Source organism: Canis aureus, chromosome 11 (genome assembly GCF_053574225.1).
Source record: "Canis aureus isolate CA01 chromosome 11, VMU_Caureus_v.1.0, whole genome shotgun sequence".
Classification (NCBI taxonomy): domain Eukaryota; kingdom Metazoa; phylum Chordata; class Mammalia; order Carnivora; family Canidae; genus Canis; species Canis aureus.
Window position 1 is genome coordinate 70,763,530 of NC_135621.1, and position 22,193 is coordinate 70,785,722.

Here is a 22,193-nt window from a genome sequence, read left to right on the forward strand (position 1 = left end):
AAACAATCGCTGGTACTCGATGGGGTGCGCGCTCCTAGCTTGCCATCTCGGCCCCGGCTGATTTATGGGATTGTCCAGCTCAGAGCCCGGGATGGGCTACACCGCAGCGATTGCCTAGAGGCCCCGGGGGGTCCCTGAAGACACGGTCTCCTGCCCTAGCAAGAACCTTCTCGGAGGGTGCTGCCCAGCACCCAGGCTCAGCGAGTAGCGGGGGAAGGAGCGCGGACTCCCCTCGGGCATCCGAGATACTTTGGCCGGCGGGACAGGCTGCAGGCTGAAGCCCCTGTACAGGGGACCTTTCTGTCCCAGGCCTCAACCCCTGTGACAGGGTTCCCGGTGATGGCTCTCTTCTTTTCCATGACATTAGAACTCAGCTCATTCCAGGTGTTAGCCGGATGCATGTGGCCCGGAGAGGACCCACATTATACATCTGATGGCCCGTCGCGTCCTCTGAGCGGGGCGCAGGGCCTGGTGGTGACCCCCGACTTCCGCGGTACCCGCCGGGCTGCTGCCCCGGCTCCCGAGGCTTTCGACCGACGAATTCCGTGTTCGCCTAAACATGCCAGGAAGGCAGACGCTGGGATTCAGTCGGGGATCGGGGTCGCGTTCCCAAGGCGCTTGCAGCAGGGAAGCGTCCAGGCGCGCTGGCTTCTCCCGGACGAAGGACGAAGGCCTCCGTTGGTGGCCCACGGCCGGAGGGCTCCCGTCCTCTCTCCCAGGGTCCTCCCCACGACACCCTTACGGATCCTGTTGGTCTGTTTTATAAGAACGATTGGTTACGGGAGTGGGAGAAGCGGACTCTCCGTCACGGGCCTCAGGAAGGGCTGGCTGCGGCCGTGCAGGCCCCGGACTTCAGACGGAGGTCACCATCGGTGGCGGGGGTGGGGGGGCAGTAAGCACCGCAGAGCTCCCTCTGTAGGACCTTCCAGAGCCACAGCCTGTGCCCCAGATCTACCCTGCCATCGTGGGACCCCCCACAGGCCCGGCGCGTGCTCCTTCCCCAGCTCCTCCTGCCGCTCCTTCCCGTCCGCTGGCGCCCACATTTGCCTTCCCTTCTCCCCACTCAAGGGCACCCCATGCCGTCCCCGCCCGCGGCCCCACGCTGGCACCACAACCAGATGACCCCCTAGTGGGGTTGGTGTGTAGGGCCAGGGCTGGGTTTCACTCTCCAGGGCCGGGGGCCCAGCACAGTCCTGTGACCCGGGCCTGGGGACGTGGCCACCAGGTGTGGCATCATTTTCCGGAGAAAACGCCCCTGGGTTCCCATCAACTACCAGCTAGAAAAGACACCTTTAGAGTCAGGAGCGAGGTGTCCCGACTCTTGCGCATCCTCACATGTGCCCGAGGACGACCCTGCTCGGTCCTGAGGCGAGCGCTGGCATTGTCGCTGGAAGGCGGGTTCAGCCCGGGGTTGGGGGGCTGCTGGCCGTGGGAGAGGCCCCCCGGCACATGCAGGCCCCCTAGACGGGCTGGGGGGGTTCCAGGCATGAAAAGGCCTGCGTCAGGGTTTCAGTAAATGACGGTACATAAAGCATCACGACATCACTTAGTTGAGGAGCTCCTGCTCCGCTCTCAGACCCGCCTGGGTTGATTGCAAGTTGGGGGGACCCCAACCCCGCGCAGCCCTGGGGATCTCCAGCCGGGGGGCTTAGCTGATGGGTGGGCCTCCAGCGTGCATGCGGGACACCTGAGGACGACGCGCTGCCAGGGCACATATGTGTTCATTTGCTCAGATTGTACCTGATGGAAAAAAGGAAATCAGACCCTGTACGTGTGTTGGAATTCACAGGGGTAGCAGTTTGCAGGGATACTTAGGAAGAGGGCTTCGGGAGATGAAAACGCAAAATGAGCTCGGAATAAGGAAACAAAGAGCCATTACAAGGTATTTTGAAAATGCTACAATAATAATTCTAAAAGGCATCATTAAAAAAAAAGTTTCTCAGGGGCTGTAATCTTTCTTCTTTCTTTCCTTTCTCTCTCTTTCTTTCTTTCTTTCTTTCTTTCTTTCTTTCTTCTTTCTTTTTCTTCTTTTTCTTTTGTATTGAAATGGGTTTTGTGGTTGGTTTTAAATGTTTCTCCAGTTAGGTTCCAGGTTTGGAGAGGACTTATTAGACTAGGTAATAGATGGTAGAACTGCCTTCAAATTGGGTCAAAAATAAAAGTAAATATGGCGTAAGTGTTGTGTATTTCTGTCTGGGTCAGCCAGGTAATTACCTCTAGTTTCCTTAGCCGGGGAGACCTGGTAAAACTCAGTGTCAAGCTGAGAATAGAATCCAGGAGTGTTGGAGGAAGGCGCCCTTCCTAAGATAACCTGTAATCATCTTCAAGTGCTAAAGGGCTCCCAGAGGTCCAGAAACAAACTCTGGCATCCTTAGCAAGACTTGCCTGTCACATAAGTGCAAATGGGATTTGCTTTCTGCTGATTTAGAATGTGTGTCTATTTTTGATGTGTGGCCAAGAGACTGGATTTTGCCTTTCCCAGCGATCGCTTGGCAACAAAAGACCAAGTGGATATTTGGGCATTTCCTGACATTTCCCAGACATGCCAGTCTTATACTGAAAAAAAAAGGAGGGGGGGGAATTAGGTTTCATCTGTTTGGCTGATTCTTTCATTCATTTGACATAAGTACTTTCTCAATTCCAATCACAAGTGTGTACTCAGAGATATGGATAACTCCGTGTCCCTGTTCTGGGGGCTATAGGGAATATAAAAGAAGCAAGAAGCAGTCCCAGACTATTTGCTTTTTAGGCAGAAGGACTCAGGGCAGCCAAAGCTCAAGGCTCCTGGAGGATTTGGGGAAGGGGGCAATAAAATTGATTTTAGATCAGCAATAAGGAAAAATAATAAGTGACGTTTACTGAGCCCTTGCTACCCGCCAGGCACTGCGGTGTAGCACTTTGCCTGTATTACCCCGTGTAATCTTTACAACCACATCAGGTTAGTACAGTCATGAGCACCATTTGACACATGAGGAAACTGAGGTTTAGAAAGGTGAGCCAAGGTCACTCTAAGTGGTGAAATTCAGCCTCAAACCCAAGCCACTCTGACTCATGATCTACGCACAAAGATGAAAAATATCTAAACATGCAAAAAAGAACACCATATCGATCGGGATAGGTTAAGTTATGCTGTGGTAACAAACAATCCCCCCGAATCTCAGTGGCGAAGAGCAACAAAGATCTAAACCTTTGGTTATAATCTCTGCCACTCTACACGTCGGAGGGCGGTCAGCAGGGGCTCTGCTCGCAGTAGTTGCCCTGGGAGCCAAGCTAGTGGAGATGCCTTCCTGACCCCAGCTTCCACCGTCACAGCTACGAGGGAAGAGGATGCTGAGGGTCTCTCAGCTGGGGTGATGAAATGCCCCCATGGGAACTGCCAGGCATCCTTCCACTGACAATCTATTGGTCAGAACCAGCCACTTGGGCTCACCCTATGGAAAGAGGGTGAAAATTTTCATCTTCCCACGTATCTAAAAGGAGAGGAAAGCCAGATATGGGTGGGCATTAAAAACCTCTACTGCAAACCTGTAATTATACACCGCTCTGGCCTGAGTAAGCAAGAAAGGAGTAGTCACTGAGAGAGGGCAAGGATCCATAAGGCTGATGGGAAAGGGTTGGTTTTGAGCTAGATCTTGCATTTATTCATCAACCTGGGAGTACTGTCAGACATGATAGTTCAAATCTGCCCATAAGGCAGTAACTGGCTCCTGCTCTCTTCTTCCCTTCCCGCCCACATCTTCGTGGGCAGGGAATTAAATTAGGTTAAATGGGAAGCAGAAATGAAGGTTAGACAAGCTTCCCTGCCACCCTTGTATTACAGGAATATCTGAAAACTAAGAATCTCTTGTTCCCTAGTTTATGGAATATCAGGACTTTGAGCGGCTGGCAAGGGAGGGCAGCCCCCAGGACACTACAGCACTGCAGCCGCTGAGCCGAGAGGATGTCAGCGTATCGCAGAGGCTGATTCAAACACTGAATCAAACACCAAATGTGTTTGTCCGTGAGGTTGCTGTCGGCATTGTTGGTGGGACATTTTTTTTCCTTGCGGGGCACGTGAGATACTTAGCATTTCTGATCCCTCCTCTGTAAATGCCATCAGCCTTCCTGGTCATTGTGATAACCAATCAGTAAACGCCTCTACGTTTATTTCTGAACGCCTTCCTATGAGATTGTACCACCCAGGTTGAGAACCCCTGGCTGAAAGATTGCAGGGCAGAGCAAGGCACGCCAACGATGTTGATTCCTAGCACCCCTGGGCGACATCTGAGCATTTTTTCTGGAAGAAATGAAGAAGTTTCAGTGATTAGGGCCAGTGGAAATCGTAGACCTCAGAAGTGAATGTGTTCAACCAGTAGTTCCCAACCAAGACCCCCCCGCCCCCCCAGAACCTGAGGAGGCTAGGGCAAGCGTGTCTATTTTGGAAAAGCTTCCCAGGTGATTCTGATGTGGGTCTTTCCCTCCCACAATAAGTGGTAAGATAGAACAGGAAGACAAGGGAAGCTGCCCCGTGATGATGACCTTTCTCCTCTATGGCGAGGATGCAGCTGGGGCAGCAGATACCCCAGAGCTGGACTCCAAGCAGAGTTCTTATTTGAGACAGTGGCAGGAAAGCCCCACTGACATGGAGAAGGAAGAGCAGAGGTCAGATAGGCCATGCGCTGCCCTTCAGTGTGCCCCGGCCCTATCACAGGTGCATGCATATCTAAGCCATGGCACTTGCTGGTAGTCCTTAGTCCCCTTTCTGTCAAGACCTCATGCATGAAATGTGGTCCGAGGGCCTCATGGGAGTAAACCAAGGCTCAAGCAGAAGGGTTAAGAGAGCCAACTCCAGTATCAGACATCTCTGGCTTTAAACACCAGCTCAGCCTTCTTACCAAGTTTTGTGACCTTAGTGAAAATTACTTAGCCCCTCTGAACCTCAGTCTTCTTATCAATAAAATAGGTATTAAAACTCCTGCCTCATGGAAGTGTTGTAAATCATGTTAGATTAAAACCTTTAATGAAGCATTTGGTATGTGAGTACCCGGAGGACAGATGGTAGTGGTAATGATGCTGCTGGCGGTCCTGGTGGTGGTGGTAATTACCCGTGTAGAGAAAGGATGTGGTCCTCCAGCAAAAGACGCCTCTAGATTCTGAGCAGAGCTGCCTGCTTAGGGGAAGGAATATTCCGATTCAATGCAGAATTTTCAAACGGTGTCAAACTTCTGGAATTTCAAAATGCCCAAGAGGTCCCTGGTTCTCAAAGATTTCACAGTTTAATAAAGAGACAAAGGGCTGGGGAAACAGTTGATGAAATAATTAATTTTGGTTGACATGAGAGAGGCTTAGGAGGCTTCCTGTAGGAGGTAGCTTTGGATCTAGGATTTGAACATTCAGCGGGATTTTGTCAGGTGACCAAGTTAAAAAAAAAAAAAAAAAGACATTCTGGCAAAGGAGTAACATACAGGAAAGTAAGGTGACCCACATCCTTGTGATGTAAGCATGACAGGGAACGTGACAGGGAAAGAATCTGGGAAGAGTGGATTATTTTCATGTCAGCAATAGGTAATAGGATTAAAGTTTTCTACAGACAACAATAGGAAGCTTATGTGTGTGTTTTATCTATATTTCACTTCTTCTTGAAGTAGGAATGAGGAAAAGAATAAATGAAATTGAGAGCTCTTTTGTTGTGAGGAGCTTAGGACCTGATTTACATGGGATGTGGGAGAGGAAAGCATTGAGAGGGTAAGAAATAGGGTTCAGAAGGAAGGAGGGCTCGGTGTGGACGTGTTGAGTCTGAACATGTGGAACATTTGGGTGGAGATGCTGAGTCGGCAGCTGGATTTATACACTGGGATCGAGAATAAAGTCTTGAGTGGTGTTAGCCCAAGGGTAGTAAGTCAAAAATGTGAATACGAATAATAAATAATATCTAGATAATATCAAGATAATATCAGGATTTTTTAAATGTCAGGAGTTTAATGACAAAGATGGCCAGGATCCAGCCTTAGAGGAATTGCTAACAGGAATGTCTGCACCAAGGAAGAAACTCCACTAAATAATGCCAAGAAGTTACCAGAACAGTCAGAAAAGAACCAGCAAAGAATTGTGCCACTGAGGCAAGGAGAGAGAATTTCAGTGGAGGGATGACCCACTGTTTCCCCCATAATATCATCTCCCCTTCTATTTCTAGTCTTGGTGATTGACATCACCGCAAACCCAGCCACTTAGACCAAGATCTGGGAGTCAACCTCGTTTTCATACGGAGTTCGATTTCCCAAGACCTTGGTGCCAAAGGATTATGAATCCTTTTATAATCATAATCATAATCATCCTGCCATCACTTTTCACATACAAGAGAACGTAAATGCAAAGTTTACGGAAATCATACAACAAATAAAAATGATATATCCTATAACTAACTACACACCAGTCAAAATAATAAAAGGAAATTCAAGATGTCATTGCACAGCCATAATCTAAACACTAATCAATAAATGCATGTCCCAGGACGTTACTGGTTTATGCTTCTTGTCCCAGCACAATTATTAATGGCTTCTTACTTTACTCTTGAAAATGTTTGTTTGGATCTTAAATTACACGGCCATCCTGATTACTAATTGTCATAAAAGACATTGTCAAAGAAACAAAAGGGGAGACCATTGAAGGCCAAACTGCTGAAGCTCTTTGCACGCTTTACTCCATTAAAATGGTCAACCAATTCAGCACTCCTGATTCCCATCAAGTGCCTCAATTTTAAGCCTTTCCTGGTATACCCACTCCCAAATTCCAAGTTCCCATACAATTTGTGGAAATTTTCTGGTACTTGCCGCTATCTTGGCACCTAACACTATCAGTTGTAACTGTGCATTTCCTGACCCCTCCGTGGGGAGGCACTGTTGCATAGGTGTTAAGGGCACAGGTTTAAACACCAGAAAGGAGACTATGAACATGATGTTTAGACTAAAAGTGGACTCTAGAACCAGACACCTGAGTTCAAATTCCAACTCTACCACTTAACTAGCTGTGTGTCCTTGAGCAAGTTACTTAACCTCTTTGTGAACTCAGTTTCCTCATTTGTAAAAAAAATAAAAAAAAAAAAAGAGAGAGAGATAATATTATCACAGAGGGGGGTTGTGCCCTTGAACAGAATCCTATGAGCATGTAGAAAGTGCTCAGAAGTGCCAGCTACTATTACTAAATGGCAATGCATATAGAGTGCTCAGCCCAATGCTGATGCTTAGTAAATACTTAAGAAATATCAAGTGTTGGAATTATTAATCTTTACAGATTCAGAAGGACCTACTAGGCATTCAGAAATCAGTTTGTTGAAACAATAAATACTGTGTGTTGTATTTATGCATATTATAAAGGCATCCAGCAAAATGAGAACTGAGAAAGGCTGTATGCTTCAGTAGAAATAAAGGCATTGGTGATTTTTGGAAGTACACTTTCAGGGCATCATAAATGATGAAACTAAAATTTAATGACCTGAGGCTCTTAGTGGGAGATAAGAAAGACAATTTGTTTATGACTTCTGAAAAGGAATCTGAACACACAGCTTCTCCTTCACCACCTACCCCACTATCATCTACAGCTGCTCCACCCCTCTAAAAAGAAAAAGTCTTGAGGAGGCAACCGGGGGAACCTACATCAGATCCAAAGACTAAGGACATTGACATGCAGCACACTTGTAAGAAATTCCACCAGACACAGAACAGATGGACGGAGTTTGAAGGAGGTCAGCCAGGATCTACTTTCAACTCTGTTGCCAAGTTGTAGAAAACATGTAGAGGAAGATTTGGAAGGAGCCCCAAGAACAATCCCAAGTCTGGAAGTGAATTTGAAGTGAAGAGTGGGACATAAGAGGGATGAGAACCATCTCCCTGGAGCCCTTCTGACTGTGCAAAAGCAGCTGCACTGGATAATCAAGGGGCAATTAAGCCACAAAAGAGAGAACTCATGAGCACCGGCCATCTTCATGACAGTAGTTCTACCCAGCTTAACTGAGTCCTCCCCATAGATCCTGGGTCTCCAGGGAAATGGCGCGTTTGATTCTGTGGATATAGTGGGGATCAGGAAAGATGTCAGCTATAACAAAAGATGAACCTGAAGTAGAGACCAGGCCAAAAACTCCTGCAAATCGCAAGCTGGATGGATGTAACCATGTCCAAAATGCACACACAAACCTTGCAAGGATGATATTTATCTGTGGGAAATGATGAGTGTCCACTCCGTCCGCTACTCTTCTCTAAGTGATGGAACAATAACATAAGGTTACTTAAACCATCAAAACCAACTCCCTTCTCAGATTTGAATTCTTAGAGAAGTTTATAAATGTGAGATGAGAAAAAAAAACACACAAAAAACTATTTGGGAAGCAAATACCAGACCCAATTACACCTTAACCACATTCAAGGATGACAATAGGGCCGACTATACGATTTCAGCAACTTAAACAAGGGATTAAACAAAATTCCCAAGGTCCAAGAAGAACGTATATACAGAAAGAATTTTCAAAGCAGAAGAGGTCAGTTTTAGCATTGTATGTATTATAATTTCAATGATGTTGAAGAAAATGAGAATTTTATGAAACATAAAATATGGATGTGAAGACAAGGAACCTAGAGCAGTTAACAAAATATGAAATAATAGGGAAAGATGTAAAGTCACCCTAGAAGCAGTAAAGAGCAGAACTGACAATGCAGAAAATGAAATAAGTGATGAAGGCTTCTTTGAGAAATTCTCCAAATTTGAATAGGGAAATGAGTTAGGTAAAGATGAGAGAGAAGATGATAAATAGTGAATGACAAAAATAGGTATCCAATATACCAGATAATTTCAGTTGCTAAAGAATAGTCTAGAAGAAACATTCAAAGAGTGGATAGAACTTTCCTGATTTAAGAAAAACCTGAAAATGAAGATTGAATAGGCTTACCAAGTAGCAATCAAATGTAATTAGCTAATTAAAAGAGATGAGTACTGGGGCAGCCCCGGTGGCGCAGCGGTTTATGCAGCCCAGGGCGTGGTCCTGGAGACCCTGGATCCAGTCCCACGTCAGGCTCTCTGTATGGTGCCTGCTTCTCCCTCTGCCTGTGTCTCTGCCTCTCTCTCTCTGTCTCTATGAATAAATAAATAAAATCTTTAAAAAAAAAAGAAAGAGATGAGTACTTAGGCATTCCTTGTGATCATTTTTAATTTCAATGACAAAAGAAGAATTTTATGAGTGGAAAAGACACAGGTTACCTGTGGAAGCTCTGCAACATTAAATGGTGGAGAATTTTGATGGATAAATTTATGGCCTAAAATGTTATATTTATCAAAGATGTCCCTTACATGTGAAAAATATAGAAAAACATTTTCAAATAGATATGGATTCTTCCAAAAAGGAGAGTACGGATAATTTTCAAGAAATTACAAAAAAAGTGAATCAAGATTTTTAAAAAAATATTTAAATGTAATAGTTGTTAGTTAAAGGAAGTGGTAATGACCAGTGAAGCCAGTTAGGCAAATATATGTCTAATTAGTATTGTCAGTGAATTTTCAGATGATAATGCATCAACGAACAAGAGCATCCTGTCATGAGAAAGGAACAAGCTGAAAATAAGCTTTTGGAGAGAAAATATGCTATTTCTGACTATTGAAATCCATTGGAAACAATGTCCACCATACTGAATATTGCAGAAAGTAAATTCAGTTCCTCAGAAGAAACTTTTCCTAGAACTCAAGCAGAAAGAATACAGAGGTGAAAATGACAGACAAGAGATAAGTAATACAAAGCCTAGGAACGGGATATGTATACACACACACACATACACAATAATTTATATATATACACTATACAAAAACTATATACACTATATTTACAATAAAAATTCTAGGAAGAGAAAAGAGAACGTTTAGAGGACTTACCAAATACTCAGCCTTATTAATTTTTAAAGGATTCGCCAAGTACACAACCTTTGATAAGTTCTTACAATATGTGATGAATAGCAATGTCTACATTCTTCCAAAAAGGAAAGAAAAATAGGTTTCCGTTCCCCTGCAAACAAAAAAAGCAAGACTCAGATTGACATTAGATTTTTTTGTCTCTTTCATCTACAACATTAAATACTCAAAAGAAAACCTCAATAATTATAGAGTCCTGAGTGAAATGTGGCATTTAAATTCCATAGCTAGGCTTTCTCAGACATAAAAAAATTCAAAATGTATGTCATCCACATACCCTCTCTGAAAAAAACATCACTTGAAAATATTGACATCCAAGTGGAGAATATGTTGGAAATACCAAACAAGAAAAAGATATCGTATAAAAGAAATAGAAGTAATTGGCCCTGGAAAAGTTAATATGAGGCTATGCAATAAAACACAAAAAAGAATAGATTCTCAAAAGAAAAAAGGAAAAATGTAAATTTTTTACACAGGATAAGAAAAAAATGCTCATACTACATGCATATACAAAACAAATAAACAAAAGAAAACATGTAGCTTACTTTTAGCTCTCAAACTCTTCTTCTTCCTCTCAAGTCTCCCTACGGGGTAGTGGGAGGAATGGAAATCCCTAAATTTTGAACCATAATGATAATAAGAGTCTAATAGTGGTGATTTTAAAAAATTCCTTTAGGTGAAATTCTGGATCTTTCCAATTTTGCCCTTCCCCAGTAGAATCTGGACATTGAGAGGGACTAATTTCCCTTTGTGAATAGGTCCTTTGGTTTTGGACCAGTTGGTTTTGTGGAAAGTTCTATCACAGAACAGAAAATTTTAGTATTATACTCTTCTAGAAAACAGAAAAACAGAAAGTCTCCCAATTTATTTTAGAAAGCTAGCATATATCTGGTACCAATATCTACTAAAGTAGACAGGTTCATATGTAAAACTCCTGACCAAATTTATTAAAAACTTTATTTTTTAAATTCTTTTTTTTTAAGATTTTATTTATTTATTCATGAGAGATTCAGAGACACAGGCAGAGGGAGAAGCAGGCTCCTCATGGGGAACCTGATGCAGGACTGGATCCCAGGACCCTGGGGTCGCGACCCGAGCCAAAGGTAGACACTCAACCTCCGAGCCACCCAGGTGCCCCAGATAAAGACTTTAAATCCCAAACCAAATGTCATTAAAATAAAACTAACAGTGGAGTAAAAGCATAATATACCAACACCCAGTAAAAATTATCCTAGAAATGCAAGAATGCTCAATATTTAGGAAATGTATTAAGATAACCCTCATCTATTCTTGACCAACAAAGGTGAAAACTAACTTATTTTCTCAGCAGAATCTGAAAAGACATCTCTCTGAATACTTAAGCACTCAAAGGACATAGAAGGTCTGAATAATAATTAATGAAGCTTAAGGAGGGCACACGATGTGATGGGCACTGGGTGTTATATGCAACTGATGACTTATTGAACACTACATCTGAAACTAATGATGTGCTCCATGTCGACTAATTGAATTTAAATAAAAAATAAAATAGTGAGGTTGTTTTAATAAATAGATTTGAATCCTATACTTCACAGAGAATAAACATTTTTTTTTTGAGAATAAACTTTCAAAGACCCATGAAATATTTATTAAGTCACAAAGAATGGCTCCATATATATCTTAAGGCACAATTTTTCCAGTTCACATTCTCAGCAATAAATAACAGGAAATGAGTAGCGAAAGTACCCTAAAACTTCAGCTACCAGGAAAAAAATATAGAGTTTTCTATATTATCTTGTAATGAGGAAAACTGAAAGTCACTGTCTAGGCTAGAGGTTGGTAAACTATGGCCTGCGGATTGTTTTTGTAAATAAAATAGTCCTGGAGCATCACCACACCTACTTTCTGTCTGTCTTATCAATGGCCACCTTTGTGTCACAAGAGCGGGTTTGAGTAGTTGCCATAGAGACCATGTCACCCCCGGAGTGTAAAATATTTACTGTCTGGCCCTGCCCACCCCTGAGCTAAGGAAACATTTGCACCCCAACAGAAAATGGGCAAAGCATGTGGATGGCAGGGTCAGCGTCAAGGGCCCGAGACCTGGGCCGCCACCCAGGAGCCCACGCTCACAAGGGTCAGGCGCTTAGATTAATGCTCTGCTGTCACCGTCTTGAAATCCTTAGTAATTTTTTAAAAAGAGGAGCTCCGTTTCGTTTTGCGCTGGATTCTGCAAATTATGTGGTTGGTGTTCATTGATACTCAGTGTTTTTTAAAACAGAAAATGAACAGCAAATATGAAAAAAATCCGTGGCATGTAATTAAATACATCCAAATAAAAATTATAATGAAGACCCATTTCCATTTGTAAAACTTGCAGATATTTCAGAAAGAGATTATCCCAAGTGTCAGTGCCGGTAAGGAAGGGAGCACTTCAGGTCTCGTGGCTGGGACTTGACTGCTCATGTAAGTGGGCAGGGAGTCCGCGATCCCGGGTCCCGTGGGCGCACCGTGCTCCCAGCGGGGTGCTTGGCGCCCTGGAACAGGACATGGAGTCCTTAAAACCATCCTTAGGAGGCAGATGCTAGTATTCCCGTCCATAAAGGAGCAAGCTGTCGTGTAAGAAAGCAAAACATCTTGTTCAGATGTCACACTAGTAAATGGAAGAGCAGGAGCTCGAACTCCCATCAGAGTCTGAACTCACATGAGCACGCACCAAGGCCGTGCTCTAACTGCCGGGCTGAACAGCCTCAAGAGTAGATTGCTCCACAATTCTGTGTAAGGAAACGCAGTAATTACAAATCTATGTGGCTCAGAGTAGGAAAAAAAACCTATTTTCACTCTACTTGGAAATGTAGAAAATAATTTGCAGCTGCTTTGTTTATCCAAGAAAGACCCTCCTGCTGGGTGCAGGTACGGCGAGGAGGGGCGACGACTTTTTTTCCAAATTGGAATTCTTAACCCAGTGCAAGAATTTAAACATTCAGTAAACTTAGGTTTGGGGTTTTGTCCTGCCCTGCACCCCCCTTCTCGGACCCATCTGGCTTGTTGCACCCCTGGGCATGCTCACGGAAGGGGCCTCTGACTTCCTTGGCAGCCACAGGACTGACCGGACCCTTGTCTGCTCACCATGGCCTGGTGGTCACCCACAGATCACATTGGTGCCTTTGGCGGGTACCCTGGGGGGTCTCACTTATCATATCCCACGTTTTAATGATAGGAAATACCTTTTGAACAGCTGCCCAACAACTACAATTTTGTATTGAATTTGCACCGAACATGCCAATAATTGATATCATATCATATTTTAGGTTTTTCTTGGTGTGCGTGTGCTGGAAAAGACAAACTAGCAGAGGTTAAAGGAGTACATATTTTACTCATTACATCATAATACCCTTTTGATCTGCTCCACCAGAAAAAAATACAGTTTAAATCTCTCTCTCTCTCTCTCTCTCTCTCTCTCCATTACTTGCACATAATTGGCCAGAAGTTTCACGTATTACTTTCTATTGCAGCATGCGATAGATCCTAAGATTTCTGTTCCGTTCCATTTCATTTTGTTTTTAATGTTGGCAACATCCCACCCAAATGATTTCCCAAATCACTAATACGTTGCATTCTACAGCTTGAAAGTCATTGTTTTTACAGCCATCTGTCAGATTGACTAAAGGGAGAATCCGTCACGAGTCGGTAGGACGGGGCTGGGCATCCTGGACTGGGGTCTCTGCCACACAGGCAGGAGCCCCCAAACTCCAAGGGCTCAGTGGCTTGGTTTGGGTCTGGACTGGTGTCTCAAGAAGTTGGAATAGAGGCAAGAGTCCAGGTTAAGCTTTTGAAGCAGGAGGGAGGCTTGGCCCTGATCCCCGTTAGTAATAGGAGGATAAGGGCTAAGGCCTGGGCTGGGTTTAGGGCCCTGGCCAATTGGAGCCCAATGTGAGGTTAGGAGGAATGAGAGGAAGGCCAGCGAAGAAGCTGGGGAGCAGAGGGAGGAGGCCAACGAACGCCGGACCTTTGACGGACGAACTAATTGCTTGTCCCACTCAGTGGCGCCTGAGGCTGCGCACCCGTCCAGGATGAGCGGGGGACCTGGGTGGGTCACTTAGGACATCAGTGACTTCAGCTGGGTGGGGCTAAGGAAAAGTGGGACTGTCAGTTTTATAATTTCCATCGCTAGAGCAGCTCTCTCTTCCAGGATTTAAAGACTCGTGGGTGATGGTTCCAAATGCAAGCTCTGTTTTCCCTTTCGTCTTATTCTAACCCATGTGCAAAGGAAGGGGGGACAGTCGAAACTCAATTTGGCCCACTTGATTCTTTCTGACTCCGGTTGTGTGTGTGGCTAATGGAAAGAGCCTGTGTTTTCTAAGGAGCTTAACCACAGGGAGGTTTGGAAACTCACATAAGCACAAAAGAATGTATTTCAGAAAACAAATCAGAATGAGACTCGGAGTTCTTCTTTTGCTCCTACTCTTTGCATATTAGACCTTTGGAAGTAATTAAGCAGTAATCTGAGGGCAGTGCTAGGCTCTGTGCGGAATCTCACTGGGAGCTCACAGTGAGTGCAATGTCGCAAAAATGTGTTGACTTCTGAGCATGTTCCAAACACTGGAGAGGTCGTAGAAAAACAAAAATAAGTGAGAAATTTTGGAGCTGCCCCCAGCAGCTACCTTCTTGTGGAGCTAGTAGTGAGGACTGGTAGCTTTGCCATCCCATGATCTGGGTAACCCTTCTCAAGGCCAAGTCAGAGGTGGTGTGAGAAGACATTGACTCTGATTTTTTTTTAAGATTTTATTTATTTATTCATTAGAGACACACAGAGAGAGGCAGAGACGCAGGCAGAGGGAGGAGGGAGAAGCAGGCTCCCCTTTAGGGACTCGATCCCTGAACTCCAGGATCACGCCCTGAGATGAAAGCAGAGCTTAACCACTGAGCCACCCAGGCATCCCCATTGACTCTGATTTTCAGTAGACCCAGGTCCGTTGAATGGACCTGCAAGCACAGGACTCTTCAGAACTGTGTTCAAGCAGAATTTCTGGAGGCCACTTAAATTTCAAATTTCACTGAGGCTTGCACTTGTGGAACCAAGGCACAGAATCCCAAGAAGGGGCCTGATTCCTCCACACTGTAGATCATGGAAATCTTCAGGGGTTAGAATTGCATTTGAGCTAAGATTTAATTGAGTCAAAACAGGGATCTTTCACATCTGCTGATTTTCCGGAACATGGGCATTTTAGCTCTCCGACTACTGTTTGCCTAGCAACTGTGTCTCAAAAGCAGTTTAAAAAAAAAAAAACAGAACAGAGTCCAATGGGACATTTCCAAGTACTACATATATCTGGACTAAGAAGGCGTTTTTATTTCTACCTTGGAACTTTGGTAACAATGGCCGGGTGAGCCATTACTGCCTGAAGATAATATCAGGACCTGATAGCTGGGATTTTAAGATCATTAACTCTTAAACAGGTTGGCATGATAAATGAAATGTTTTCCATGTTGTAGGGTGGAGAGAAGCTGGAGTTGAATCTGCCCTCTCCACTTCCCCATCCAACACCCTACTTTTCCTGGCTGTGACCGGGAATTTACTTGGGTCCTGAGGGTTGAGAGGAAGCCAGCGGTCCAAACATGGACACATCACCCTGGATCGATTGTTCTAGGAGTAGCTATTAGGGCAGATTCCAATCCAGAAATCAGTTTATAAGGGAAAGTGCAGATGAGACATGCTTGTCTTAATAGAACATCCAAATCGAGTCAAAGACCCAACATATCTATCCCTGTGGGAGAAGGACAGAAGTTTAAGTGAGGTCACAGTGAAGAGCTTCCAAGGCTCCATGGATGACGTATTTAGAATTAAGGATTAGGGAATCTAGCTATGGCCAGTGGGTGGTAATGAGGCAGAGGAGCAGGACTGTGGCACCAGGCAGGTAAGCCTTTTGCTCCTGCAGATTTGGTTAAGCGTGAGCACCACCCCCAATGAGCTCACCTCCATGCTAAAACCATAAGCACCCGACATAGGGCTCTTTCCTTTCCCAGGGTGCAATTTAATCTTGGGGTGGGACAGAGTGTGCATGTGTGGGGTAAGGAGACGCAGCAGCTCCTTTAGTAGTTTAGGCCCCTTGGGATCCCCTGGTAATCCAGAGAAGACAAAACCGGTTTGGATTCCAGAATCTTAGAAGCTACATTCATCCTCAATGCTTAAGGGAACAGACTATGTACATCTCAAATGTGTCCCCTAAAGGGTATCTATCCTATATAATTGTGTAAAGAATGATCATGTGTAAATATGAAACCACAAACTTCAGCGGTCTCAGGGCCATTATTAGCAGAGTTGGGAAGGGAGAAGCAAGCCTGTCAATCTCTCCTTACCTCTAGTTTTGTCTTCGGGGTCTCATTTTCTTCTTGAGAAAATACAATGCCTGCCCATCAGCAAGAAGGTTTCCAGATAGATGCGGACTTTTCTTAACACTTGAGGATATTTCTTGGATCTTCCTCTGTACCCAGCATTCACAGATCACAGGAATTTCACCAAACTGTATACATTTTACGTGTCAGTCAGATAGAAGAATAGTGAAAATGAAGTGTTTTATGAGAGTGTGATAGTGTGAATTATGATCGAGTGGCTCTGGGTAAGTAAAGGAATGCAAAATGATTTGTGGCTGTTAAGTAAGGCCTTGAGAACGAAGAAATGGCACCCTGAGGATTTACTCGAGACCTCTGCCCTTCACGCAGATAGCCAAGAATAGTCCCTTCCGTTCTGGATCGAGTCCCTATTTTACCACCACTTGGCCCCCTCGGCTCCCAGGGCCACTCCCATGCTGCAGGACTTCTCTGCGAATAAGGAACTCAAACTTGGGATGAAGTATGGGGATTCCTCTCTAATCACTAAGCATCTCACCCTACTCCTCAGACAGTACTTGTGCTGCAAAACACGACACTGCATTTCGGAAGAGGGCACAGATGACCAGTGTTCAAGGAAATCTCAGTGGAAAGGAGCTGTAGAATTCTAGATTGGACTATGGCTTATCGGCCATGTGGTGCGTCTTCTGAGGCTCTTACCTAGCATTGGACCCTCACCAGGACCCCCAGGACCAGACCATCTACCCCCATGGCTGGAGGAAAGCAGCCGAGACCAGTCTTTGAGATTTTTAGTATTCAATTGAATCCTGTCCAGGAGGATGGCCAGGATTCTTTCTTTTTTTTTTTTTTTTAAAGAGTTTATTTATTCATGAGAGAGAGAGAGAGAGAGGCAGAGACACAGGCAGAGGGAGAAGCAGGCTTCCTGCAGGGAGCCCGATGTTGGACTTGATCCCGGGTCTCCAGGATCAGGCCCTGGGCCGAAGGCGGAGCTAAACCGCTGAGCCACCCGGGCTGCCCATGGCCAGGATTCTAATGAAAGAGGATTTCCAAAGGTTTCCAAAGGTTAAAAGCCCAGGGCTAGTATATGCAGTTCTGGTGAGCTCTTGGGAGACTCCCAGCTGCCACTAGGTTTCCTTGTTGGCGATTAGGTAGTCCCATTCACCAAGGAGCTATGCTCTAGAGTCATTGACCCATCTGGGAAGGCTCCTCAGGTTCATGCGGGGTCACAGGAATCGGCTGGAGCCGTCTGAGTACCAAACCCAGAGTGTTTATCCAAACGAGGGCGGAAGAGCTGGTGTCCAGCTGGCAAAAGATCAAGAGGCTTCCTTGAGCAATAGAGGCTTCTTCTTTCCATGCTCTTCTTTCTTCCATCGAACAAGCAGGTTGATGCTGGAGAGGCAAATATCCTAAAATCCCTCAGAGAAAAGCATGAAAAAGAAGTGATTGCAACCCAACATCAGAGGATAATGACTGAGATGGACGGGGTGCCCTGAGAGCATGGGGCAGGGGCAATGAGCCCCATCTCTGTTGGCCAAGGCCAAGAGGCAGAGACTGCTTTGAGTCTTGAGGAATGAGTAGGAGTTTACGAGCGTAGACTTGGAGTGTCCCAAGCAGCTGGAATATGTGTAAAGGCGGAGAGGCCAGAAAGGAAAAGGTTTATTGGGAAAGGTTTATTTTTTTTAAGAAGGAGAGGTCTCTACCTCCCTCCTCACCCGGATCCCTGTCCCCATCTGCCCATCTACCCACCCCTTACTCTGCAGGGCTCTATCCTGCTGCCACAGGAAATTGCTTGTTCTTCCCCCAAACAATGGTTTAAATATGTATTTCTGTATTTACTAGAAGAGTTCAGTGTTTTTCAAATGCTGATTTACTATCCTTTGGGGGATTGCTTGTTCAGATCCTTTTCTATTTTTCTATTGTTTGACTTTTAATATTCACTTTTGCCAATTCTTTACATATCCTGGGCACAAAGTTTTTGCCTTTTTTTATTTGTTGCAGACCTCTTCTTTCACTCTTTTCTTGTCTTTGAACCTGTTTACGGCATCCTTTTGTCATTCAGAATTGTAGATACTTCATGTAGTCAAAATTATCCTTTTCATAAAAAATGATTCCTACTTTCTGTACCTAGCTAGAGAAACCCTTCACTAACCTGAGGACATCAAAGTCTCCTTCTATAATTTGCCCAGTGGATTTAAAGTTTTGTTTTTTCCATTAAGTTTTAAAGATTTTTTAAAAATTTACTTATTCATGAGAGACACAGAGAGAGAGAGGCAGAGACAGGCAGAGGGAGGAGCAGGCTCCCTCCAGGGAGCCCCATACAGGACTCAGTCCCAGGACCCCAGGATCACGCCCTGAGCCAAAGGCAGATGCTCCACCACTGAGCCACCGGGTGCCCCTCCCATTAGGTTTTATTTATTTTTAATTATAAATTTATTTTTTATTGGTGTTCAATTTGCCAACATATGGAATAACACCCAATGCTCATCCGGTCAAGTGCCCACCTCAGTGCCCGTCACCCAGTCACCCCCACCCCCCACCCACCTCTCCTTCCACCACCCCTAGTTCATTTCCCAGAGTTAGGAGTCTTCATGTTCTGTCTCCATTACGTTTTAGTACGTCTTGGGTTACATTTGGTATGAGACAGTGATCTAGTTGGTTTATTCCAATTAGAGATCCATCGTCACGGCATCATTTATAAAAGGATTAGTTCTCTGTCCTCCATTTGAATCCCCTTTTTCACTAACTAGCAAGACCCCATGTAGATCGAGGTTTGGGTTCTCTCTTCTATCTCATGGGTGCCACCATTATATTACATATTGTGCATACGGGGTCATTATATCTGATAAGGCAAGTTTTCCAGCTTTATTGTTCTTTTTCACAATTCCCTTGATTACCTTTAGACCTTTAATCTTCATTTCATTTTTAGAGTCACTGTTTGAGCTTTATAAAACATCCTTTCAGAATATTTCCTAGAATTGAAATTCTGGATTAAGTTGGGGAAAGTGAGATAGCCTTATGATATGAAGTCTTTCACTGTATGACTGTGACATGTTGTGTCACTTTTGCTCGGATCAGACAGACCTATCATTTCTGGATGTGGGGCAGAGAGAAGTAAATTCTTAGAGAGATGGAAATACACTCCATCGGAGTGAGAATTATTGAGATACTGTACCATGGAAAGGAAGGCACGAGATCTATTGCACAGATTCTTCTTAAATATCTATAAAATAATCTGAAACAAAGAAAGAAAAACAGCAACAATTCCTTAGAAGTTAAAATTGAGGTAAATGAGTGCATTTTTAAAAAGTAATCTGAAACCAGTGGAAACTGTACAAAATCTCAGAGTAGATGGTGCAAACTCTTAACCTCAACGACTCTTAGAATGATAAGCAGAAACACAGAGCTCAGCCGACACGGATTCTCAAGGAAAAAGAAAGGGGCCTCATAGCTACACAGAAGAATAAGATAGAAAAACCTGCTGCGCCGTCACTGCGGCGGCTTGAGTATGGGCTCTAGGGGAAACGCTTACAAGCTGAATCGAAGCTGCAGTAAATGGTATCAGTAAAAACAGAAGTCAATCTTGGGAATAAAGAAGCTCCCTTCCAAATCTAAAATTCCACAATTCCATAGGTCCTAGAGAACGCTTCCCTCCTTTTTAGGAAAAAGATTCCTTTTTTTAATATAATGAAAGGCTGTATAGTTTTTCTTCTTTTACTTATCAGCGCGACTAGTTACATTAGCTCTTGTTAAATGTTGAACCATCGATACATTCCCGAAATAAACTCCACCGATTAGTTAATTATCATTCTTTTGGATTCCTGCTGCATTTGTTTTGCTAATATTTTATTTAGAGATTTTTGCATCTATATTTACCAATGAAACTCTATTCTTTTTGAGGAGGGGGATTTGTTTATCTTTGTGTGTTCCGGCATCTAGTTTGTGCTAATTTCATTTAAATACATTGGAATTATTTTTCTTCTCTAATCACTGAATAATTTAGATAGCACAAAAATAATGGTTTCTTAAAGATTCAAAACTGACCTGTGGATCTGGGTGGACCCAGGGATCTTATTTATTTATTTGTTTGTTTATTTATTTATATATTGCATTAGTGTGTGGAGCGCGGGTGAAAGGAGCAGAAGGTAGAGTGAAGGGAAGTTCTTTACCAAAATTTTAAGGAACTCTAACATTGAGTCTAAACATTTTTTCAAATAATTTCCAAAGTTACGGAAGTTTCTGATAATAACCCCGGTTAATGGATAGATTGGGTGTAAAATAATAGAACATAAAGAGAAATGATGCAAGGTAAAGAAAAATGAACACCTGATTCAGTAACATCTGCTTTTGTTTTCCTAGATCAGGAAGTGTGCTGCACCACTGGAATGAAATCTATTACTTTGTGGAACAGTTGGCTCATAAATTCATCAGGTGAGAAAGAATGTTTAGTGCTCTGCCGGGAGTCAAACTGGCCTAAGTTTGTTATTCTTCTAAGGGCTGTGGGCATGCCTTTTCACAAACGTAGACTCGCATGTTGGACCAGAGACTTGGCTTTGCTTTCGTCTTTACCACATAGTAGAATACCTTTTGCTTATAAGACCTAAATTTTACCTCTGTCTCTCTTATTGGACTATGTAGTCTTCTAGAAGTTTCATCAGCATTCCTTTCACAGTGCTGCGCCACTCTAGGCCAGTTGACTTATTCTAACTGGACTCATGTGTAAACAGTATAGGGTATGAGGTGACCAACTCATCCCAGTCTGCCCAGAACTTTCATGGCTATAGCACTGAAAAATCTCGCATTCTCAGAGTTCTCCTCAGTCCTGAGTGAACTACCGTGTTGGCCAGCCTACCTGTATGTCCCATCAGATAGAATTCTCTGAGCATTCTTGACACCACTTTCCAAGGGAGGAGAATGCAGTTTTGAACATCATCACTATAAAGGTTGCAGAGCCTTGGAGCTCCTACTTTCCAGTAGCTATAGATGCCCTCTAGTAAAGGAAAGAAGGTCACTTCACCCTCCTTGGGTACAGCCTCCAAGCGATGACACAGCTGTTGTAGCTCCGTGGATGTGCTTGAAGCTAGTCATCAAGGCCTTTGGTAAAATTGTCCTATCATTGTGAATCCTAAAGCAGCTCCACTCCTGTGTCATGGCATCTGTAGAGTCTTCCAACCCATGTGAGTTAACCATAAACTCCTTTGAATAAGGTTCTTCATCTCAGAAGAGAGGTTGTCAAAAAAAAAAAAAAAGAAGAAGAAGAAGAAGAAGAAGAAGAAGAAGAAGAAGAAGAAGACGACAGGTTGTCCCCATTACCAATGTAATGACAAATGCGTTCCCTACGAATTCAGTTCCTGGTCTCTTTCCTGGCTGCCTGATTGGAGGGAAAGGGTTAGGAGGTGACCTCTCTGTGATGCCAAATATTGGAAGCTGCAAGCAGGAAGCATCTAAACCCAAATGAATGGGAAAAGCAGATGCTGAGAGGAGAGAGGGGGAAAGGAAGTAAGAAGCAAATACACGGGTCATATTAAAAGCAAAGTATTTGAGAGAATTGTAGAAGCTTAGAATTCAAACCACCAACTTCCCAAGCTATCCTAAGAGGTGTTCGCTACCCTCAACTTGAATAGCTCTAGTGAGAACTGCTGTCTTTGGAGGCAAATGGTCCAATAGTCAGATAATTCCAGTTTCCAGAAAAGTCTCTTTGTCATTGAGCCAGCGTGTCCTTTCCTATACTCTCGTCCATTATATCCATTCTGCCCTTTTGATTGCTGAACAAACCTGCCTCTGGACACTTGACAGTATCTGCTATGTCTCTATTTGCTCCTCTGGCCTTCTGTTCTTTGTGAAGAGTCTACTGGGAAAGGCTTTGAGGTTAGGCAGGTGTGGATTTGAAGCCAAGCTCCATTGTGCAACCGTAGCAATTGACTTGCCTTGGTTGAACCCTG

General features: G+C 44.0%; 1 protein-coding gene across 2 annotated transcripts in view; it reads left to right on the forward strand.

Moving 5' to 3' along the window:
- Window positions 1-22,193, forward strand: part of ANTXR1 (ANTXR cell adhesion molecule 1) — a 197,460-nt gene that overhangs the window by 4,281 nt on the left and 170,986 nt on the right. For both annotated transcript variants that reach the window (XM_077915704.1, XM_077915703.1), the window contains exon 2: window positions 20,611-20,682. In XM_077915704.1, the coding sequence (XP_077771830.1) occupies window positions 20,611-20,682 (72 nt within the window). The remainder of the gene's footprint in view (window positions 1-20,610; window positions 20,683-22,193) is intronic.